The 23,908-nt window shown below is 43.4% G+C and overlaps 1 protein-coding gene across 38 annotated transcripts in view; it reads left to right on the top strand.

Annotated features, from left to right (window-relative positions):
* The window catches only part of NRXN3 (neurexin 3), a 1,691,350-nt gene that overhangs the window by 112,836 nt on the left and 1,554,606 nt on the right, over positions 1 to 23,908 (top strand). For 33 of the 38 annotated variants that reach the window (XR_010136857.1, XR_010136859.1, XR_010136858.1 and 30 more), the window contains exons 3-4: positions 202 to 219; positions 19,398 to 19,427. The exons of the other annotated variants lie outside the window; for them this stretch is intronic. Coding sequence is in view for 28 of the 33 variants with exons in the window: in XM_054529674.2 (XP_054385649.2) it covers positions 202 to 219; positions 19,398 to 19,427 (48 nt within the window). In the remaining 5 variants the exon portion in view is untranslated. The remainder of the gene's footprint in view (positions 1 to 201; positions 220 to 19,397; positions 19,428 to 23,908) is intronic. 38 annotated transcript variants of the gene reach the window in all.

Raw genomic sequence — 23,908 nt, forward strand, 5'->3', positions numbered from 1 at the left:
CCCCTCGGCTTGCATGGGTGGTTTTTGGGTGAAGGTAGAACTAAGTGCTCAGAAGCTGAGTACCTCTGGGGCTTGCATGAACTTAATAGTCATGCAAGGGCACGTTGCATTGTGTGTGTGTGTGCTGCTAACACTCTTCTTCCTTTTTCTCCCCTTTTCTCTCCTCTCTCCCTTTCCCTCCCTTTGAAAATGCTGCCACAGATGTCAGTCAAGATCCAGGTGAGTCTTTGTGTTTGCACAGCTGCTGTGGGAATTTCCCCTCTGCTAGATTGTGCGTGGTTTGAGTCTGAGTGAGACTTTTACAGAGACAAAATTCTGAGTATATTGCATTTTCACTGATCTAGGTTTAGAAGAAGTAATGCTTCGAATTAATGGATTTGTATTGGTTTTGAAGAACCATTTTAAAGCCAAAGGAATATGGTTCTCATACTTAATATAATCACTTCCTTCTCATTAGTATTTCGGGTGATTCAGAAAATGAACATTTTTGGGAAAGTATTTGTAAAGATGTTCTTAGATATGTATTCTCCAATTTAATGAACAATGTTTGCTTTGTCTTGCACACATCTGCTTATCTTCTCTGGCTACATGTCGTTGAAAGCAGAAGATATGACACATGTAGCATGGAAAATATGATGTGGGTGAAAGGAGGTTTCTTTCTTTTTATTCTAAGAAATGTCTTTTTCACAATGAAATCAGCAATATTTATTGTTTTTCCTGGTTATGTAAATAATACATGCTTACTGTGGGAAAAAAGTGGGATGGTTTGAATAAATGGTTTTTGTCAATGGAAAAATTAAAGAACCACCTTTATAATAATTATGCATTTCTCTTTTTAAAGTGTGTCTTCATCCAGAGTCCTGGTTTTAAGCATTGCGTGTGTATAGACAAATATATATGCACACACACATACACAGAGTCATGTGAACTGATGCAGGCATTTATGGATAAGTGTCAGATGACTTAGAATGGTTTGGAGACTATTCTGAACTGGCTAGAACTTTGAGTTAAAAAGAATAATTAACTTGACCAAATAGGAGGGGAGCATCATCTCAGGTGTTTTCACATGTTTTCTTGTTTAGTCCTTTTAACATTTAATTTTTATAGCATTAATACAAGATAAGTATCATTATATTCATTTTAATGTACAGGAAATTTAGGGCCCGTTAGGTTAAGCAGTTTTGCCCACGGTCATAGAGCTTGTCAGTGGTAGCACTGAGATTTGAACTTCTGACTCTCCATTGGAACATGCTGGGACCCGTAAGTGAAAATTCTCAGTGATTAAAGATTTTGTAAGTATTTCCTAATGAGACTATTGCTTATTTGTTTGTTTTTGCTTAGAGATAATTGACATTTTCTTTATTAGCAGCCTTCTTTCCAAATGAATTTATCTTTTTATTGTTCTTAAATATCTAAAATAATCAACCAGACTTAAGTAGAGTTCTTCTGATCATTTTTCTGTGTAGGATCTTACACAACATAAAAGTAGAATACAGTTATTCTACTTAATGCAGAGTTTCTCTCCATTTTTTTCTGCCTGCTCCCTACCTTTGAAAATAATTGGTGTTTGAACCAAAGCCCAGGACAGCATTTCCTAGGAAGATGCCATTAAGTTTATTATTTCTATTTAATAATATTTTAGTTCAGTCACTTACTCAACAAATATTTATGTTCCAGGAACTGTTCTAGGCCATGGGGACAAAACAGTGAACAAAACAGAAGACGTTTAGTGCCCTCATGGACCTTTTATTTTAGACAGAGGCAGACGATGATCTAAAATGTACATGCAGACACACACATATCTATGTATATATACATATACTTTATATGCATACATATATACACACGTATATGCATGTTATGTATATATTACATATATATAGTATCAGGGGGCGGGTGGGAAGTGCTGTGGAGAAAATTGAAGCAGGATAGAGAAGAAGTCCCTAATTTCCAATAGGTAGTCAGGGAAGTACTCTCTGATAAGATGATATTTGCTGGGAAACCTCAAGGAAGCGAGGGAGTAAGTCCAACACCTCATTTTGTTTGTAAAGTGCCACGTGGCGGTTTCTGTTTCTGGTTCCCAGCAGAGAGGTGACCAGGGGTCACCACAAAGAGCTGGGCCCTGCATAGGGTCTCCCAGCCAAGGGGGTGAATGGGGGTATGAATCCAGCCTGTGTTCCTCTTGCCAAGCTTGTGCCCATGAGGCTGCCTCTGACCAAAGGGGCATCTTTTTCTAGTGCTCACACAGGCGCCATATTGGTCCTGGGTGAGATAACATGGTGGAGTGAAACGCAGTGGACCCATAGGCCTTCTGCCATCCTTTCAAAGGGGTAGAGGTCTGAGGAGTACCCTTCCTCAGATAACAGCAACTATGACCAGCCTGACCCACGCCATTTCAATTTCATAGCTGTTGTCTCATTTTGTTCTCTTATCCCTCTGAGGTGTGTAGCCTGAGCGTCATTTCAGTGCTGAGGAAGTTGGAGCCCAGGGAAGTTAAATGATGTGTGATGGTCACCCGGCTATTGAGTGGCAGGGCCATGAGGGGATTGCAGCCTAATTTCAGATCTTGTGCTCTTTATTCTGTCCTTGAAGTGTCAAGGGCTGATTACCAATCTTGTTGCCCCACCAACTCCTTGCTTTTTTGTGGTTTCTGAGCCTGAAGCAAATCACTGGTTTGGACCCTTCCCTTGTGGCCGTGAACATGGTAGGAGGTGGCCTGAGTGTGCCCGGCCCTGGCCGAGGTCAGCGGGGGCCTCCTGCCTCTCTGAGCCCCTGGCGAGGCATTCTGGAGCCAGCAGCGCTGTGGTTCTGAAACAAGAAGCCTTCAGCGGTTCTCTGACTCTTTTTTCCTTCCCCTCAGGAAGTCAAGTTGGGGATTTTATGAGCTAATGTAACTATTTACCCAGAGGCCGCTGGAAGACTATAAAGGGACGATTGATTAATTGATTAATTTTACATGGGGAGGAGATGAGTTAGAAGTAACCCTACTGTAAAGCAGTCTGAGATGGGGCCTGGTGGGCAACACCTTTCCCAAGGTCCCAGAGACAGGCTAGGGACTTGGAGCAAGAGCCCAGGGCACCCAGGAAAAAGGGGCAGGCACATTTTCTTCCACTTCAAGGGGTGAAATCCACATTCCCTCCTTGTAGCCTTTGGGGAGGAGTTTCAGAATAATAACAGTAACAATAAGCACTTGGCAGGTGCTGAAGAGGGCCTGGGAGCCCAACTCTGACATTCTCTTAACCCTCCATGTCAGCCCCTCCAGGTTGGTGTTACCATTCTTAGCACAGAGGGAGAAAAGCTGCTGCAGGGAGCTTCAGTAACTTGCCCAAGTCACCTCCTGCTAGTGACTAGGCCAGGATCCCGGATCTGTCTGCCTCCAAAGCTTGTGCTCTTGTTCTTCCAGACCCTGCCTTTCACATGACAGAGCTGTGGGCCAGGCTGTGTCCTATTTGTGTCTGCGTTCCCAGCTCTTTGCACGGCACATGGCACAGAGCTTAACCTCAAAAATCTCCATTGAACAAGAAGTATGGCCACAAGCACATGGGGAGTTTTGAGTTTGTAGGGTTCCAAGACATGGTGGAGCTTAAAGGGTATCCTGTCCAAGGAGTGCAAACTGAGGCCCAAGAAGGGAAGGGACCTATCCAAGGCCATGTTACCCGTTTGTGGCCTGGCAGGGACCCCTGTCAGGTCCCTTACCCCATGCTTTTGTACATTGGGATTTGTCACTGGTCTTCCTGGGCTGTTTGTAGGGCAGAGGTGGGCATCTCTGCCCTGCCTTTAACCCTCCCCTGCCTTTCACCTGTTCTAGAACTCTCTGGAAGCCATTTGGAGGTGAGGAAGAGGGAAGAGTAGTGGGTTAGAGCACAGGGAACAATTCTGGGACCTCTGGGTGTGAGACCCTTCTTCTCCCCTCCCCCAGTGCTTCTCCCTCCTGCCTGGAGGGGCTGTTTATGGTGCTCCAATGACAGCCTCTCTCCTCAGAAGGGATAATTTCTCAGGCTCTGCCTGCTGATTAGACCTGGAATTTAAATGAATAACTGTGACCTTGTGGAAGTGCCCTAGTTATTCAGAGGCCCGATGAGGAAATAGGCCTCCTACTTCCGTCCATCAGAGCCCTGGCAGGCACGGCGGGAGGGGCTCCTGTCTGCTTGGCCCCCAGGAGGCCTCCGTCTGCTGTTGCCAAAGGAACAGACGCCTTTGCTGGAGCCTTCCCCTACCCGCTCTTGATCTCCGCCCCATATTGTGTTCCTCCTCCATTGTAAGTCATCTCAGGCTGTCCTTGGGGAGGGGACCTGATTATGTGTCCTGGGCCTTGCCCTGTCTCCAGGGAGCCACTCAGTCCAGCCTGAACCCAAAGCTTGGAGGCAGCTCGAGTCTGACTTGTGTTTGTGGACACAGAGGGGATGCACTTGAAGGTTGTTGCTCACAGGGCGACCTGCAGAACCGACCAGCAGATTCTCAGGCCTGCTGAATCAGAATCTGCATTTTATCAGGACCTCTAGGTGTATACTCATTAAAGTTTGAGCCACACTGAGCTCAAATTCCCACTCTCTCCTCCCATTTGGGACCAACAGGGCTGTCTTTACTGAGAAGCTGCAGTTCACCTCGCTAAAGCCCTCGTCTTCCTCTCTCATGCTGGGCACAGAATGAGATATCTGATCTGGTTGTGGGGAGGAAGGAGAACGAGATTAGGGAAGGGAACGAGAATGAACACTTACTGACCACTTAGTCTGCGCTGGTCACTGTTCAGGCACACTCTGTCTGACATGTTACATCTTTCATGTAGATGTAAGGCAAGATAGCATAGGATGGAGCAGGAGTTGGCAAACTATAGCTTGAGGGTCAAATCCAGCTTGCAGCCTGGTTTTGTATGGCTTGAAAGCTAAGAATGGGTTTTACATTTTTAAATGGCTGGGAACAGTCAGAAGATGAACAATTTGTAAGACAAAAATTTTATGAAATTTGAATTTCCATGCTCGTAAAGTTCTTTTGGAACGTAGCCACACCTATTCCTTTATTCCTTTATGCATTGTCTCTGGCTAACATTTTTTTTTTTTTTTTTTTTTGAGATGAAGTTTCACTCTTGTCACCCAGGCTGGCATGTAATGGTGCAATCTTGGCTCACTGCAACCTCTGCCTCCCGGGTTCAAGCAATTCTTCTGCCTCAGCCTCTCGAGTAGCAAGGATTACAGGTGTGTGCCACCACGCCCAGCAAATTTTTGTATTTTTAGTAGAGACGGGGTTCCCCCATGTTGGCCAGGCTGGTCTCGAACTCCTGACCGCCTGTGATCCACCTGCCTCAGCCTCCCCAAGTGCTGGGATTACAGGTGTGAGCCACCTCGCCTGGCCTGTCTTCGGCTACTTTTGAGCTGCACAGGCAGAGTTGCATAGTTGTGATAGAGCCTCACAGCCTCTAAAGTGTTTACGATCTGGCTCCTTATTAAACAAAAGTTTGCCACCTCTGTCTCTATCGTGGCACTGTGACCTATTCAAGTTACTTTACCTTTGTGGGGGTTCCACTTCTTTCATCTGCAAAATGGGGACAATAAGAGAACCTACCTCATGGAGTTGTTTCGAGCTTGTGTTAGAACAGTGCCTGGCACTTAGTTAGCCATATATAAAATAGCTATTATTATAAATGTGAAAGGAAAATAAATCTTGGGGCCCCCAAATCACTAAAGGGAAAAGTCAAGCTGGGAACTGCTTAGGGGAAACCTGCCTCCTATTCAAAGTCACCCCTCTGCTCGCTGAGATAGATGCATATCTGATTGCCTCCATTGGAAAGGCTAATCAGAAACTCAAAAGAATGCAACCCTTCGTCTCTCACGTATCTGTGACCTGGAAGCCCACTCCTCGCTTCTTGCATTTGCTTCAAGTAGTCCCACCTTTCCAGACCTAACCAATGTACTTCTTACATACATGGATTGATATGTCATGTCTCCCTAAAATATGTAAAACTAAGTTGTGCCTGGACCTCCTTGGGCACGTGTCAGCAGGACTTCCTGAGGCTGTGTCAGAGTGGGTCCTCAACTTTGGCAAAATAAACTTTCTAAATTAACTGAGACCTCAGATTTTCGGGGTTCACATAAGTTATCCATTTGATCCTTTGAGCACATGTTTCCATTTTATAGATAAAAATACTTTGGCTCAGAAAGGTTTTTTTAAAAACAGAAAATCAACCCACCGTTGTAGCTGTGTCTTGGTCTCCCTAATTGTCTTGAGGCATGCTCCTGCACAGTGCTATAGAACCTCCCCAAAGACACCTGCTGTTCTCTCCTGTCACTTATTCTCTCCCATCTGTCCTGCCCTTTGTGCTTCCAGTCAAGAGGTCCTTCAAACTTAGATCCCAGCCATTGTTCTCAAGTGGGGCTTAGGAACCAGTAAAAAGGGGCAAAGGAGACCAATATTTTGTAGAGAACCCACAGTGTGCCAGGCACCTACCACTTCACTGATGAAGAACCTTGAGCTCCAAGACATTGCATCCTTTGCCCAAGGTCAGAAGCAGGTATGGTAGGTTTCAGAATGTAAATGCAGGTCTGGAATTCTGCTTGGTAGTTCTGCCACTTTTCCCAGGAGGTGTACGCCCTTGGGCAAGTCATGTAACCTCTCTGGGCAATAGGCTTCTTTTCTTTAACTTGATAGACTAGAATCAGATGACCTTTCAGGCTTCTTTGATTCTGAGGCTGTATGCTTAGACCATCTGACTGAGATACCTTGGGGAATAGCAACCAGGAGAATGCCTTCTCCATTACCAAAGACTTAAACCTCCTAACTCTAGTAGTACCTATGAGATATTTTGTTTTTTCTTTGCTATTCTTTGGGGCAATACTCCTATTTGCTTTTCTTCCTTATTACTTTATGAGAAAAAAACACTTGAAATTGTTGAGCTTGTATTTTAAGCCAGGCATGGAAATATTAAGTATTACATGCCTCGTTTAATGCTTTTGACATCCCTAGGAGGTAAATTGCTATTTGGCCCATTTCACCCATGAACAAATTGAGGCTCAGGTACAATAAGTACCTCACTGATACAACCCAGTAAAAAGTAGTGGAACAGAATGCAAACCATGGTAGGTGTGGCCCAGGAGACATCTCCTAGGGAGTTCCACTAGAGTGTACACTTCACAAAGGTACACTGCTGTTTACAACTGTGCCCTCTTAGCCTAGAACTCTGCCGATACATTGCAGGCACAGAAAAACACTTCCTGGATGAATCAACAGTGCTTAGGACTCAGCTCTTTGTTTTATCCCACATCCTGCTGAAAGAAAGTCCGCTTTTTATTGGGGTTCACCCTGAGACAGAAGGTAATTGAATGAATCTTTATTCAGTGCCCATCTTGGGCTTGGCTCAGTGGGAGATGGAGGCTGCAGGGAAATCTACCTCCATTGCGTGTAATTGGATTGGAAGGGGGCCCTCAGCTAGGCTAACAGTGCTCAATTCCCAGCCAATTGCCTGGCTGAGGCCCAGGAAGACCCCCTGGCTCCTGTAGCTGTTCTCGATGAGTAAGTGTGAGTAAGGAGCTGCTTCTCAACCTGCCTCCAGCTTTGGCTCACTCAGGGATGCAGATCACCGGGCCTTGGTGCTTTTTTCTAGAGCCGTTAGAAATCCCTCCTTTATTGTCTTAGGCAGACCCACCGGGGTATTGGTTACGGTCACGTTTCATTTCCCAGTTCTGGAGGGCAAGGCCAGAGTTTTAGCTGGAAAAATCATTCGTGGTATCCTGCCCCTGCCCCTGCCAAATGGGCGGAGGTGTTTATTTGTTGCTCCAGTGTTGAGGGCACCAGTGGCATTTAGAAGGAAGGGGTAGTGAATGCTAAATGTGCTGTGATATGCAGGAGAGCCTCATTCAAAGGTTTGTGCTGCTCAAAATGTCATTAATGAGGCCATTGAGAGACTATTCTAGACCAGTTCCCTCCTGGTCCAGGAGGGGGAAATGAGGCAACAGACCTCCCACGCGACTCAGCTAAGCCACACAGCTAGTTTGGGACAGCCTTGGAGACCCTCCCAGTCTGCAGACCTGCCTAGGGAGGTCTGGTAAGGACGAGGCTAAGCTTGTCAGTTTGCTGGGCTAGGCCTCAGGAGGGGTGAGGAGGTAGAATGCAGCTGAGAGTCCAGGGCAGTGGGTCCCTTTATGGGGTAGCTTAGCTGACTGTGACCATGTAGGGAGGCATCTGAGGATGCACTGGGCAGGTGGTCCACTAATGCTGCCAGCTTATTAGAGAAATGGTGTTGGCAAGAGATGGAGGGCAGGGCAGAGAGAGGACCTAGATAGACCAGTCCCCTAAATAATGGCAGCAATAACTACATGCTTTTGAGCCCTTCCTGTGTGCTAGGAACTGTGCTAAGTGTATTCCATATGTGGTTACATGTGACTGTCACAGGGATTCTGAAAGGATATTTTGCAGATGAGAGGCAGGAAATTTTACAGGTATTTTTCAGACGAGAGGCAGAAGGAAATGCAAAGTTAACTTGCTCAGAAGTCCCACCATTAGTGAGAGGTGGAGCTGGAATTTGAATCCAGGCTTTGGATTATTGAGAGCAGTGGTTTGCAAACTCTGGTATGCATCAGAATCACTTAGAGAGCTAATGAATGAGATCCAGGCTCACTAAACTAAGATAGTTCTCCCAGGTGGTTCTAATACAACCAAAGTTTGAGACTCACTGTTTTAAAATAAAGTCATCTTGAACATGAAGGGACCTGAAAGCTTCACTCTTCACCACAATTTTATACTCCCACATATATCATGAGTAGTGTGGGAGATTGTGAAGAGGAGGTAGAAGGGAAGATGGGATGATGATCTTCCTTTGAGTTCCCCATGGCTTTTAGGCCATAGGTCTAGTAAAGCCATCATGATGATACACCATAGTCAGCTGTGTATTTTCTGGCCCCCTTGTCTGCTACTGTGGGCACTTGAAGGGCAGCAGTGTCTTACTCTTTGAGAACAGAGATTTATCCATGCCTGTATCCCCACTACCTGCCACATTGTAGGTGCTCATAAACCTGTGGTTAGAATCAGCATTTCAAGGAAGGAAGAGGCCCAATAGATTGTCAAGGCTCTCTGTGCACCTAATTTTTGAATCTCTTCTGTAAGAGTTAATTCAGACTTGGCTTGGACCCCTTCAGAGATGAGCAACTCATTGCTCCTTTAGCTTTTCCATTCCATTCCACCAGCACTGAATGTTTGAAAGCTCTTTCTTATCCCTAGTTTCTATAGCCTCCACCACCTGTATGGCTTCCAGCCCTTGGAGACACAAAGAATAGCTCTAATTACACTCCTAGTGTTTGAAGACAGGGCTTTTGTCTTTAAGGATCTTCTTTTCTAAAGGCTAAACATGTCCAGTTTTTTTTTTAAGCATTCTCCTACAAGGGGTTTTAATTCTTTCTTCCAGGTCATTGTTCTCTGAAAAATGACACATTTTATTTTTTGCATCCTTTCCAAAGAAGGATGCCCACACCACATACAGTAATATGAGTATGATTGGGATCAGTTCAGTTCATTATAGAATGGTCTCAGGACTCCCTTTTTTTTTTTTTTGAGTTGGAGTCTCGCTCTGTCGCCCAGGCTGGAGTGCAGTGGCGCAATCTTAGCTCACTGCAACCTCTGCCTCCTGAGTTCAAGCGATTCTCCTGCCTCAGCCTCCTGAGTAGCTGAGATTACAGGCACACACCACCACACCTGGCTAACTTTTGTATTTTTAGTAGAGACAGGGTTTCGCCATGTTGGCCAAGCTGGTCTCAAACTCCTGACCTCGGGTGATCCACCTGCCTCGGCTTCCAAAAATGCTGGGATTACAGGCGTGAGCCACTGCGCCTGGCCTGGGCTCCCTTTTTCTAGACTAGATATCTATTAATGACAGCACCAAACATCTTAGCCTTAATAAAAAAGATTATAGTATTAATTGAACTTAATGCCAATGAAGTCTTTACTATTGTAATGTCAATGAAAGTCTTCACTATTTTTGTGCCCATTTCTCTCCCCTTCCTGGACTTGTGCAATTGGTTTATTTAACTAAAGCTTGGGATCATTCTTTGACTTTGTTAAATCCAGCTTTGGATTTTAAAAATCCAGCGCACCATGATCTATTTGGGTGCAGTGATTTTATCTAGCACATCAGCTGTCCCTTCTAGCTTCATGTCATTCATGAATGAACTATTTTAGGGAAGTTCATGACAGCTGGAGAGCAAAGACTTTCTTTCCTTTGGAATGATTCTTTTCTAAAAGTCATTACTGCTGCTCCTTTAGCCCTTAGAGTGATGGGCATAACTACCTTTGTCTCTCTGTCTTCCACAGCATTAACCCATGAGGAAGACTCACCACTCCTTCCCCGCTAAGAGATGGAATAGCTTGGGAATATGCTGGAGACATTCTTTCCCCTACCCTGTAGTTAGGCCATACAGAAGCTGTTGGTTACTCATGGGCATGATAGGAAGAAACTCTTTCTGTTCAGTCCAGCCACCATGCCATAAGAACAATATTGGTCTAGTGGCAAACAGTGAGTGGGCTGGTATGATTACATGGTACAAAAGGCTAGGTGGTGAGGACTGAACATGGTAATATCATGGAAGGGCAAAACCCAGAGGCTGGAATCTGTGCAACCCCTATCTTGGAGAATTAGCAGCAGGATCTCTGTCTTCTGAGTCTCTGGAAATCATCATCGTCATCAGTCCAACAATTCGATCCGTTCTCAGTGCTGTGTAAAGCTTGCAGAAAAGCCAAAATCCTGTATGTAAATCCTATATGATTATCCTGAGTGTTAGCTCATAATTGCTGTTAGGTGATTATTTGAAGCTTTGTATAGCTTGGCTGTAGTGGTGGCAGGCTATTGTTGAAGCCTGCCGTTCTGCTTATGGGTAGCGTTCTCAGGGGATTTCAGCCATTTAAACCACCATTTTTATAGGTCAAAACAAGTCACCTATCAGCAGTTTAATACAGTCCCTCCCAATATGTTGCTTGGTCTCTTTGGAGATCATCGGAATTCATAGCGGCAAAGAATCTTAGAGTTGGGAGGACTTTCTGGTAATTATCTCCTACAACCTCATTCTGACTCTTATTCATGGCATTTCTGGCAAATAAAATTTCCCTTATTATTTTACCCTCTGTTCATGCCAAATGTGCTTGGTTTTTTGTTGTTGTTTTTTTTTTTTCCCCATCATGCATGTACAACTTTAAAAATGTTCGACAGGGGCCAGGCGCAGTGGCTCACACCTGTAATCCCAGCACTTTGGGAGGCCGAGATGGGCAGATCACGAGGTCAAGAGATCAAGACCATCCTGGCCAACATGGTGAAACCCCGTCTCTACTAAAAATACAGAAATTAGCTGGGTGTGGTGGCGGACGCCTGTAATCCTAGCTACTGGGGAGGCTGGGGCAGGAGAATCGCTTGAACCTGGGAGGCAGAGGTTGCAGTGAGCTGAGATTGTACCACTGCACTCCAGCCTGGCGACAGAGCGAGACTCCATCTCAAAAAGAAACAAAACAAAACAAAACTGCTCAACGGTAGCTCTCATGTCCTTACATGAGTTTTTTACAAAGTTAGCTGCACATAGTAGTTCCTTGAGCTGTTCTGCATGTTGACATGTTTTGGGTCCCTCATGATCCTAGGTATTCTCCTTTGGAATTAATACTCCACTTGACTAATGCTTCTCCTAATGTATGGCAACATACACTGAACCAAAACCCTACGTCTGGTAAAGACAATGCTGAGAAAAGGCGAGACTTTTGAACATTTTTATTCTGGTGGGTAGAGGATTGCACTTAAGTGCCAAAATTTACATTTAGCCCTTAAAATTAAATTTCACTTTTGCCTGTTCTCATCCTTTTGCACCCTAATTCTTATATCTAACAAATTAGGTATTTTCAGGTTGAGGTCATCACAACATCCAGACAGCATGCCACGAATGTCTTCAGACACATCATCGATCCAAATGTGGAGCAGGCCTAGGCTCTGCTGTAAGGAACTAGCGAACCCTGGGCAGAAAAAGTAGTTTCAGGTTCACAGTGAAGGTCAGGGAATTACTCAGGGAAGGGCTGGTCTGAGACAAAATTATAGATTTTGCCTGTAATCACAGCTACTCAGGAGGCTGAGGTGGGAGGTTCGCTTGAGCCCAGGAGTTTGAGGCTGCAGTGAGCCACGATCCACGATTGTGCCACTGTACTCTAGCCTGGGCAACAGAGTGAGACCTTGTCTCAAAAAAAAAAAAAAAAAAAGAAGGGGGACTTGGGTAGGTTTCTTCTGACCCTTCCCCTTTCCTGTAAGCATTCTTCTCAATCCCACCCTGTCCCCTGTGCCCTCCCTCCTGCCCGTGGTGGCAGACTTCTTCAGTCTGCATGTCTCTTGACTTTCTCTATTCAAAAGCTCCTGCGCATGCCCTTGTCTTGGATGAGAGACCTTTAACCTGGCTGGCCTGATGATCTCATACGTGACAGTATCCATGACTGAGGAGTCTGAGTGTGTCTCATGTTTAAATTTGCATTTTAAAGAGAGAAGTGGCTTTATGCCACTAGATTACTTGGGGAAGGAAGAATTTCATGTTTTAGTAGATTCTGTGGATGAGGATTGAGGAAAGGGAGAAGATACCCTTTTAAAAGGGCTTCCCAGGGCCCTTTAAACCATGCTGAGCCAGGGTTATAAATGAAGCTGATGTCTAGGCACTATTTTCTGCTTCTGGATTCTCTGAGATATGTCTCCTTTCTTCTCCATTAGCACTGAACTAGAGGGGTAACTGGTGTCATGGTTACCATCACAGGCTGGAAAGTCCATCTGCTGGTGCAGAGTCCTCACTTCACCCCTCACTAAGGTAGTGTGACTTTAGCTCTCAGCCTCGGTTTTCTAACGTGTAAAATTAATGGTATAGCAATGTCTTTCCCATAGACCTGTATTTAATGAGATAACACATAGCCATGTCTCGTCTGTGGTAAACAACCGACAGATATTAGCTGTTATTGTAATTCTCTTTACCAAGTTAATGGAATTTCTTCTCTTTAGTGCTTAAAATGCTAAGATGTGTATTTCAAGGAAGATGAAATTCTTCCTTTCCCAGGTCATTTTTGGGAGGGTTATCAAGCCACTTTCCTCTTTAAAATGCAAATTGAACATGAGATTTTTTTTCCCTTTTCTCTCTTTTCCAAATTCCTGGTCACCCTACAGACAATTTTGGCTTCTGTAAATTTGGGGGCTCACCCTCTTCCCCCTTCAATATCTCCCGAGTTCTTCCAGAAACATCAGGTGAATGTTTCTATGACCTTCTGATTTTATGTAATTACTCTTTTAAAAAGTCCTTGTGGCTTCATAAGAATTCATCTTTGGCACTTGGCACTTGCAGCAATTAGTGACATTTAATTTCTCTACTTCACTATGAAAAAAAGAGATGATATATGTGGATTTTTCACTGAGATAAAAGTTACTCTGAAAGCAAGTGAAATAAAAGTCTTGGCAGAGATAACTTTTTTTTCTTCTTTTCTGAATCTTTTTCTTTTTTTCTCCCCTTGTGAGTTACTTCCTTCCTTCCCTGAAATGCTTTTGCCAATTACCCGGCCACGGCGAAGGAAAGAAGGATGGATTTGAAAACCATCTGAGGTGGGTGGGATATTACAGATTTAAGGGGGAGACAATATTAGCTTAAATGATGGAGGCCTTCACCTTCTGGCCTGGTTCCTGAACATTACATCTTCCTCTTGCCTGTTTCAGTAAATGGTTTCTATTCTGTGTATTAGTCATTCTCACGACAGGCTTCATGATGGCCACAGCCGCTTACAAATGACTTTGCTTTCGTAGCCATTTCCATTTTCCTGAGCTGCAAAAGCAGCTATAGCTATCTCCATGGGGATTTTCCCAAAGGGTGTAACATAGTTTAGAGGGCCTTACGTGTACTTTGCATATAATTTACATATGATTTGCAGTCTATTCTAAGGCAATTTCAACTTTGTATGTCTTATCTCCTGGTGATCTTCTTCTCCTCTTATTCCTCTATGTACCCTGAGAACCTGTGCGCCACAGATAGGCAGGTACAAGAAGGGTGGAATATATTAATAGGACTAGAAAGAGGGAGGTGGAAGGGTCAAAAGTATCAGACATCCTGTTGGGATCCAGCTGGAGTAGCACTTTTTCAGGGTGTGACAACAAACAGGAGACACTTCCGTTGCTTTCTTATATTTTTGTAATTATTTTTTAAAAAAGGAATTGTAGTTCCATAAGAATTTGACATTGGCAATTCTTAATTTCCTTAGATGAACTTTAATGGTGCTACATTTTGAGTCATAGTTGAAGATCTGTTCAAAGCCAGAGCCGAAGGTGAGACTGTTTTGGAAAGGTGTGGTCCCCTCTGCTTCCATGAGCCCCCGTTTTAGCCTGTGCCTTTTCTTTTGGCAGCTCTGGAATATCAAGCCCAGAATAAAAGCCAAACTCCAAAACCAGCCAGGTTGCTGGTCCTAAGGGCTGGCAGTGTGGCCTGGGAGATTGCTGCTGATGGGCATGCACTTTGACCCCCTGTTTGTGAGGTCGACTAGAAGGTCCATCTTCATTTTTACCCCTTCCTCATCTACAACATACAGAATGCATACCTAGCATAGACTCTGTTCCCTTTCTTGCTAATTATATCCTACTCAGTTAAGATTTTTTGAGCATTATTTTCTATAATTTATGTTGGAAAGCCATATAGTTCCTTTTCCTTTTTTTTGAATGTAAAATTATTTCAACATTTATAACTTAATGTTGAATATGCTTGGAAAAAAAGAACCTCCAGGATATCTTAATATCTCCCCACTCCTCCCAGGTTAAGACTCAGGGCTCCAACCCCTTTTCCTTTGAGGTGTTGTTCACTGACACAGGTGCTGACCCTCTCATCTATGAATGGGGTTGTGAGAAGCCCTTATATTAATATTTGTCCTGACTCTCTCTCAGACTGTAGTCTTACATTGTTAAGGGCACACTGGATCTTTTGCTTGACTGATTTCTCCTTTCAGCTCTTTATGCATCAAACAGAACTCATTATCCCCACCACCTTGAATCCATCCCCCTACTCCATCCCACCTTCCTATTTCTGTTACTGTTTCCCCCAGTCTCCTATCCACCCCTCTCCTAAAGCATCTCATCCATCACCAAAGCCTGTTCAATCCTCTTTTTCCTTTTCTTTCCCACTGCCATGATACTAATGTAGGCCCTTCCCCTGTAACTGATCTCTGTGCCTCCATCTCTTTCCCCCTATCCATCTCGTTCACAGTATTGCAAAAATAATCTTCGATAACATCTTCCTTGGGTTTTTCTTTTGCCCATGAACCCTCAATGTCTCCCATCAGTGACAAGATCAAGTCCACTTTGCTTAGCCTTGAAACTCAAGACCTCTATACTCTAATTCTTAGGATCATCTTTTACTTTTTCCTTATATGAACTATGCATATGTATTCATTCCTTTATTTGTATAGCATGCTATTACGTCTCAACCACGTGCCTGGCAGTGTCCTGGTTGCTTCTGAAAAGCTGAACAGAAAAGTCCTTAACAATGCACTTTATGATCCTGGTAGCTCATGCTGCTACCTGGAATGTCCTCCATCTAAACCCTAAACCATTTTCCAAGACCTGTTAAAAATTCCTCTGTCCTCCAGAAACCTTTTCTGAGCACCTGGAACCCTCTTTATAGTCCCTACTGGTCTTATTGTCTGAATTAATCATTTGACACTTAGCAATTATCCATTCACTCCTCATTCAATCATCAAACACACACTGAACACCTATTGTCTGTCAGGTACTATAATAGGTGTTGCCTTACATGTCAGTATATTTCCATAGCATAATAAAAATAACATCAACAACAACCTTTATAAAGCGTGTGTCAGGCTGGGCGTGGTGGCTCATGCCTGTAATCCCAGCACTTTGGAAGGCTGCAGCGGGCAGATCACCTGAGGTCAGGAGTTCAAGACCAGCCTGGCTAACATGGCGAAACCCCATCTCTACTGAAAAATACAAAATTTAGCCAGGCATGGTGGCCCACACCTGTAATCCTAGCTACTCAGAAGGTTGAGGCAGGAGAATCACTTGAATCTGGGAGGCGGAGGTGGTGGTAAGCCGAGATTGCACCATTGCACTTTAGCCTGGGCAACAGAGTGAGACTCTGTCTCAAAAAAAAAAAAAAAGAAAAGAAAAGAAAAAGCTCCTATGTGTAGGCACACATTTTTATATATTAATCCTCAAAATAACTTTTGAGGTAGGCCTTATTATTAGTCAAATTTTATGATAGGAAAATCAAGGCAAAGAAATGTTTAACAACTTTCCTAGCGTCACAAGTTAGAAAGTAGCACAGATGGAAATCAAATCTGGCTCTGAAGTCCTTGATCTTAACCCCCGTGTATCACTGTCAGGTATCAGTATGTGTGTCAAATGTGTGTGTGTGTAAATATAAGCACATGCACACCTTCCCAGCTAGACTGAACTCTATAGAGGTCAGGGATGATGTCCCACACTTACTTGTATCCCCACTACCTTATTCAGTCTGTGTATGTGGTAGATACATGAATTGTTTGGATGATTGGTTGTTGGTACTTCCATTCACTGTTGAGGGGCTTGAGATTTTTAGCAGCAAGTAGGAGTGTTTTGAGGTAGAAGGCGGAGAAGCAGAATTTCAAAATAGACCTGGGCATGATGGAATTCTTGGTTTCCAGTTTTTAACTCTGCAAGCTCTGAGGACAGGTTTGTGCAAGAAAATATACTGATGTAAAAGCCCTTGAAAGTGGAAGATAATTCTTTTCTCAAAAAGCAAAATAAAACAAATCATATTATGGTTACATGGTTTCTCCCCCCAGTCCTGTTTCCTGTCACACTGATTCATATCCATTTTGCTTTATTGGCTATAAAACCAAAGTTTTGGCATCAGGATTGCATATCTCGTTTTCTGGCCTAGTATTTCTATTTAAGGGTTTTATAAGTTGAATACGAACATTTTATTTGAGTGGCAATACTGCAACTACATATGTAGTTTAATAAAACCTGATAAGTACATATTTGAATTTTAAAAACACAGGTGGTGAGTTATTTTCATGTTAAAAGGATTCTTCCCTTTACAAAAGGGTCCACTGCAGCGTTCTATTAAATATCCAATTCCCCTTAGTGCATTTACTATACGATTTAATTTACCAAAATTTGATTTATATGCCACTCCAAAGGGGTAGCTCTCAAGTTCCAGTAGGCATGGGAATCACTTGGGCAACTCGTTTAAAATTCAGATCTGGCCCCCACTCCTTCCCCAAATTCTGATTCATTAGGTCTTTGTTCGTGAAGTCCAGGATCTTCGTTTTTAATAAGCATCTGCAGGTGGCCGATGTAGATCGTCAGTGAAATACACTTTGGGAAGCATATAAGATAAGGCGCAATGGTAGGGGTTTTTACGAGGCTTGAATCCCCTCTTACTACCAAATGTCCTGTTCACTCTTTATTTGGTAAATTTAAAAAATATTCACATGGGTCAAATAAAGACTCTTCCATCTCTTTCCTACTCACTTCTTCCTGCAGCTGCCAAACGTCTTTAATCTCAGGAGTAAAATGTTTGCCCTTTTTAACCCTCTATTTGACTCTTAGGTAGCTCTTCAGATCTTCCTTATTCTTTTTGTTTTTTTTTTTCTCTCTCTCTCTGTCTTTTTTTTTGAGACAAAGTCTTGCTCTGTCACCCAGGCTGGAGTGCAGTGGTGTGATCATAGCTCATTGTAGCCTCAAACTTCTTGGCTCAAGCACTCCTCCTACCTCAGTGCCCACTCGAGTAGCTGGGACTCCAGGCATCACCACCACCCACAGTTAATTCTTTAATTTTTATTTTGTAGAGACGGGGTTTCTCTATGTTGCCCAGGCTGGTTTCGAACTCCTGGACTCAAGCTATTCTCCTGCCTTGGTCTCCCAAAGTGCTAGGATTACAGGTGTGAGTCACTCTTGTGAGGGTCACCTACTGAATTCATACACCTGTTCTGTTCCTGTTCCCCTTGCCACATACTCCAACAGATATTTTAAGAACAGTTATTTCTATGGAAGTTTCTTTTAACCAAGTCTAGGGCCTTTTCTCCTCCCTTCTTACTATACCCTTCCCCCACAAAATACCCAAAATGAATTTTTTGAACAAAACAAATCATGAGAATGACTTGTTTTGTCTTGATTTCATTCTTCCATGAATATTTATCCTAGTCCTAGAGCAACAAATACTAAAACTGTCTATTTAAAATATTATAGTTTAATGAAATTTGTTTAACAAATAGACCCCATGACATTTATGGCACATGTATCTGTGTATTTAATATATCATTGATCTTTTAAAAGTCAGTTGTTTGACTTATATTTTGTCTCTGATTACTTTTCTAAATCTCTAGTAATCTCCAAAAATATTTAGAGATTTCCATACTTTAGGGGTTTTTTTTTCCTTTATTAATCCCATGTATCCCTGAATTTTGCTCAGAGTAAAGGTTCTCTGGAGTGATTTGGATGTTGTCAAATGTCTCCAGTAATAACAGAACCAATACAAGAGCAGATAACTGGTACAATTGGTTCCTGGTTAAAAATTTTTTCTTTTGAATAGATTTATCAAGGCTTGTGCTTTCCTGAACCAAGGAGCTCTTAATAACCCTGTTTGCCTTCCATAATAATATAGCCAGAGGTTCTGTTATCTATTTATTGGGACTTTACATGCCTTTTACAACCATTTAGTGCTGGGTTAGTCCTCCCTGATCAAGTGTGGAGGCCTTTCTAGGAAAGATGGTGGGGGAGAAGTGGAAGAAGTGGTATTGTTGTCCCTGGGCTAAGATGACAGTGATAGAAACAGTTCCAGGTTGTCTGAGCAACTCTTGCAAGCAGGAACTTATTTGGTACATTCCATGTGATTCAATTTTTGTAGAAAAGACTATCTAGAGAAAAAAAGTTGGATGGTAGTCTCTGGAAGGTGGGATTGCCACTGATATTTTTATTTTTGTCCTGATGATTTTTCCGAAGTTTCTACAGTGACCATGTATTACTATTACAAGTAATTTAAAAGAAAGAAACCTACTTTACCTGGCATCTTAAGTCTGCTTACCAAGGGACTTAATCTTTAACAGATCTATCACAAATCCTACCTATTGCACAGAACAACGGTAAAAGGAAAGTTCTCGTGATTAGGCCCAGAGCAGTTCCGCAAACACAAGACTGTAAGCTAGAAAGCCAGGCTTTCTGCCCAGCAGCAGGAAGGCTGGGGTGTCTGTGTTTGTTGCATGTCCCAGGGTATGTGCATGTGGAGTCTGACGTGTGAGCAAGCGTGTGGCCCCTGCCACTCCTTTTTCCACTCAAGGATTAAGATTGTATTGCATTTGGGATTTTAACTTTGTCTTCTTTCTTTTTTTCCTTACCCTTCCCCGCTCCTCTTCCCTTTCTCCCTCTTTTTCTTCCTTAGGCCTCTCCCACCTCATGATGAGTGAACAAGGTAGGTGCTTTGTGCTTGTGGTCCTGCAGCTGTCTGAACTGCTTGCGTCCGTGCCTCTGGCTGGTCACAGAGCCTCATCGTCATTGGCAGGCCACTCGCTGCCTGTCCTTCCTGCGTTGGGCCAGGCTGGCTGCAGGACCACCCTGCAGTGGGGGTGGGGGCACCTTCCTTGATGCATTGTGGTTTCCCACCCCCATTGTCCCCTTGGCTTCTCCATTCTCCACCACCATTTGTCATTTTGGGCGCTGGCCCTGCTGCGCTGCATCCGAGAGGGAAGCATGAAACCAGGCATGACGGTGTCGATAATGGGGGTGAATGAAGCTAATTTCAGAGCAACCAAGCGGTTAACTTCCTCCTGCTCCTCCCCAGGCCCCATGCCGGGGCTCCAGGCTGGGGGAGAGGAGCTGGGCTCCTCCCTGAATTTCCCTCTGAGAAACGGTTTGCTTTTTGTCTTCCCCTCCATTCCACTGCCCATAATGATCTGCCCTCCATGGTCAAAGGAAGCCCTCGTGGGTTTGACTGTTTTCAGTTTTATATAAAAGCAAAAACCACCTAAAGAACATGCTAATGTCCTCATGGCAGAATTCTAACTCATTATACACCCTGAAGAAAACTGCATATAAAGATCTGTAAATTCAGCATCTGCAACCTAAAATATTCAAATATGCAAGGAATGAACTGTGCAGGAAATTCAGCTCAGCTAAGCACAGGGTGGGATGTGAATGAAGCCTTTTTCTCCTAAATAAAAATTTTCCACATTATCAGCCTAAATCAGGAGTTGAGAGTTGAGCCTACTTAAAATTGTCTTTTCCTTCACAGTTCAATTGCTGCTGTTGTGTTTCTTCTGAGCCTTGGCATGATTGCGAGATTGGTCTACCTGGCTTGCCCTGTAACCAAAAACTCTAATTTTTCTTGACTATGTCGTGTTGAAATATACATGGGACTCAGCACCTCTTCTGGAGGACCAAAGAAAAGGGAAAAGAGGGATAATTCCATATATTCCTGTTTTTCTTGATCTTTTGAGGAGGGTGGGACTTCCCCTCCCCTGCTCCCTGACATTGAGTCCATCAGACATTTTTGACATAAATGGCAGTATCATCAAATCAAGGAACTGCCCAAGGCTGGAAGGAGTTTGTTTATGGCATCCAGTTAGCTGTGGAAGTGGGCAGTCGAGGGCATCCTGAACTGACAAAGCAGGGTAAGGAGGAAGCCTACTTTTCCAATGTAAATGTGTCCTCCAGACCTAAGCCAAGATCATTGGTGTGGACCTCAGAAATTTCAATAAAGAGATGGTTTGGTAGAGAGCATGTGTCAAAAAATAGAACTGGGAGAGGAGATCAGGTGAGTTCTCTAGTATTAGAAGGGGCTCCAGAAGAGGCTGAGATGAAGTCTCTGTTCTTGCAGTTTAGTGAGGGAGGGAAGGGCCAACAGCAAGTGACTATGAGGTGGACATGAGTAGGGGATGTGCCTGATGTTGACCAGTGTGCAGGTAGCTTGAGAGAGTTAAGCACATCTCTTTGAGGAACTGAGCTCTATGAATTGCTGGAATTCGATGGCTCAACTTTGGTGATAAGTTACACCGGGAAAAGCAGACTCTTAGAGTCCCAATAACCCCCTCCTACATTCTTTTTTCCCCGCCTACATTCTTTAGCCTTATGCTCCCAGGTGCCCCTCGGGAGTTCTCCAAGCTTTTATAGTGGCTTGGAGAACTGAGTGCATCACATTAGAGGGCAGAGTGTGGCAGATGGGATAGGCTGATGAGGACTTCCTTGATCTTGATTTAGTTTATTGCAGACACACTGATGCAGCATGGATATCTTGGAAGGCTAAATCCCAACACTGGTATAAAAAGCATTTGGAGAGCCTATATTATATTCCTTATGCACACACGCAGAGCTTCAGATACAACCATGCTCTGGGGGAATAAGTCTGGTACCTTCTAGAAAGAGAGAAAGAAATAATGACAGACATGGATGTTGTGAATTCCTCTTTTGAGAGGTTTTCAAGAAAGGCTGCAGAATTCTTCTGGGTGACTGGTGCTACTAATATTTTAAGTTGCAACTTGAAATTTAATCTGTTTTTAAGACAGTCCTTTGACTGCATTCCTCTTCCTTTCATTCTTTTCCATTTCCTATCCCCTTATCTGTTCTCACCCATTTGATGATTACCTAAAAAACTGATACTCTTCTTCTCACCAGTACTCCTTTCCTTTTCCTTATTCCTTCAACATGAAAAAAGGAGGCTTCTGTCTGGTTTCTACTGAATCTTAATAATTTGTTTTTGTGCCCATAAATATGTGTGGAAATATTTATGTATGTTGTGTGTATACTACCTATACATGTGTGTTATACTCTTGGTCCTCATAACTCATATTAATGTTAGGAAAATACAGGAGAACCTAGCTTCTCCGAGATGTTACCTAATCATTTTTAGATTAAGTGCATGCAATTTCACATACATGTGGCTGTGCAGTACTATTGCATGCAGACTTTGTCATGTTTCTGAGGATGGGACTGAGAAGAAACGATTGGGATGGAGCTTGAACATGAAGCTGAGGGAGGAGCCTTGCTGGTCACAGCATTTACCGCTTATTTAAGCTTCCACGTTGTATGTTTGTTTTGCGCTGCCTCCTCAGGATGTTGCAATGCTACTGCCTTTTACTGTTGTGAGTTTTTGTTTTGTGTGTTTTATGTCTCTTTGTGTGTCTGCAGTGTGCTGATGTTTGACTCTCCTTGCTCTCTCTCTGTCTCTCTCTTGCCGCCTCCATGGTGGACACCATGCTTCCTCTACTTAATTGGACCTTCATTTCTGTAGGTAGAAGTAAAGGTAGAGCTCACTTTATTCTTATCATTATAACTATCAGTCTGCCTTTTGAAATATTCATGCATCCAAGAGGATTGTCAGTTCTGAATACAGTCCAGATTATAAATTAATGCTTTTAACAACAACTGAAAAATAAGAATAAAAATAAAAGCCAATGCTATCATTTCCCTTCAGTGCACTTCATGTTCAGTGTTTGGGGATGATTCTGTGTTGGCCTGCCTCCCTCTAAACTGAGGGCGGGCCTTCTGCATGATCTTGTACTCTTTCTGGCAGGAACGGGGGAGGGTGTTCTAAGATCCCCTCCCAGTAAATATATTGAGGGAACAGGGGAAGTATGAAATTATGTATCACTGTTGCTATTATTTGGAACAACTGAATTTGGGGATAACATTGGTGGGGGAAGGATGATAGATGAGAAAGGGAGAGGACTGGTGAATTGCCTGAAATTTTATTTAATGTGGAATTGGGGGAGATATTTATTTATTTCTCTTTTTTTCCTTTGTTGTTTTTCCTGTACATGTGGGATTCGGAATTTTCTGATGGGGTGATGGGTTCGGAAGGGTGGGACTGGGAGGGTGTGAAAGAACACAGGAATGAAAATGTGTTACACAGTCAGGAGGAAGAGGAGAAAGAGATAATGTAGGATTTTAACTTACAAAGCCAGCCTTTTGCCAGGTGGGTAGAGAAAAGGAGAGGGTCTGAGTGTGCAAGCTTGTGCCAACACTCTGACATGCCTTTCATCGCACCACACCTTTGGGTAATGCATCCATTTCTAATCAAAGCTGTCAGAGACCCGAGCCTAGAGAACCTGGCTCACCAGCTCAAATTGGATTAGTTGTTCAGGAGTGAAGGGAGAGGTTAATTGATAAATTATAAATATGTATCTGCATCTAGTCTTCCCTGTTTCCTTCCTAATTCTCCAGCCCCTATCTCAAAGAGTCTGTGTGCTGTCTCTTCCTTCAAAGACTGGCAAGTAACAGAAGTAGGAAATGTGTTTTATGCCATGAGGATGTTGAAGAAAGAAGGGGCTGACAAGTTATTGAAAACATGGATTCAATGACGCGTCTGTGAGCTGGCTATCTCTTATTTGAGTTTTATGCTTTTCTGGGTCTTTGAAAAGTTATGTATGGTTGCCTTGGAAGCAGTTCAGTCCTTTCCACTTTGGGGTTGGTTGATTGCCTGTTCCTTTTATGCTAATCCCAGGTGGCTTCATTCTCAGAAATCTGTCATGGGGAACCCTTACCCCATTGCTAAGTTGGTATCTTTTGAAAGGAGGTGGGTGGGAAAGCGGGGAGAGGAAGAGGAATAAATGATTAAAGGGCTACATCTGGCTGTATCTCCACCTCTCCACTGACGCTACTTAGTGGAAGGCACTGGTGACCTCATAGGCACAGCCACCAATCTGCCTAGGACTCAACTTTTCTGATGCATGTGGCACTGTTGCCTCTTCTCTCATTGGCAATACATTAGATTCAGTCTCTGTCTCTGTCTCCTTGGCTTTCCCTAATCCCCTACAACATCCCATAAAATAGATGTTTTGAGTGTTTTTTAGATTTTGCACGTGAGTATCTTATTTTCTTTCTCAGAATCACTGCTACTACCACTACTAGAAGCTGCTGACACTTTCATGCACCAGCCATTGTGCTATATGCTTAATG

This window comes from Pongo abelii, chromosome 15, assembly GCF_028885655.2.
Source record: "Pongo abelii isolate AG06213 chromosome 15, NHGRI_mPonAbe1-v2.0_pri, whole genome shotgun sequence".
NCBI lineage: Eukaryota > Metazoa > Chordata > Mammalia > Primates > Hominidae > Pongo > Pongo abelii.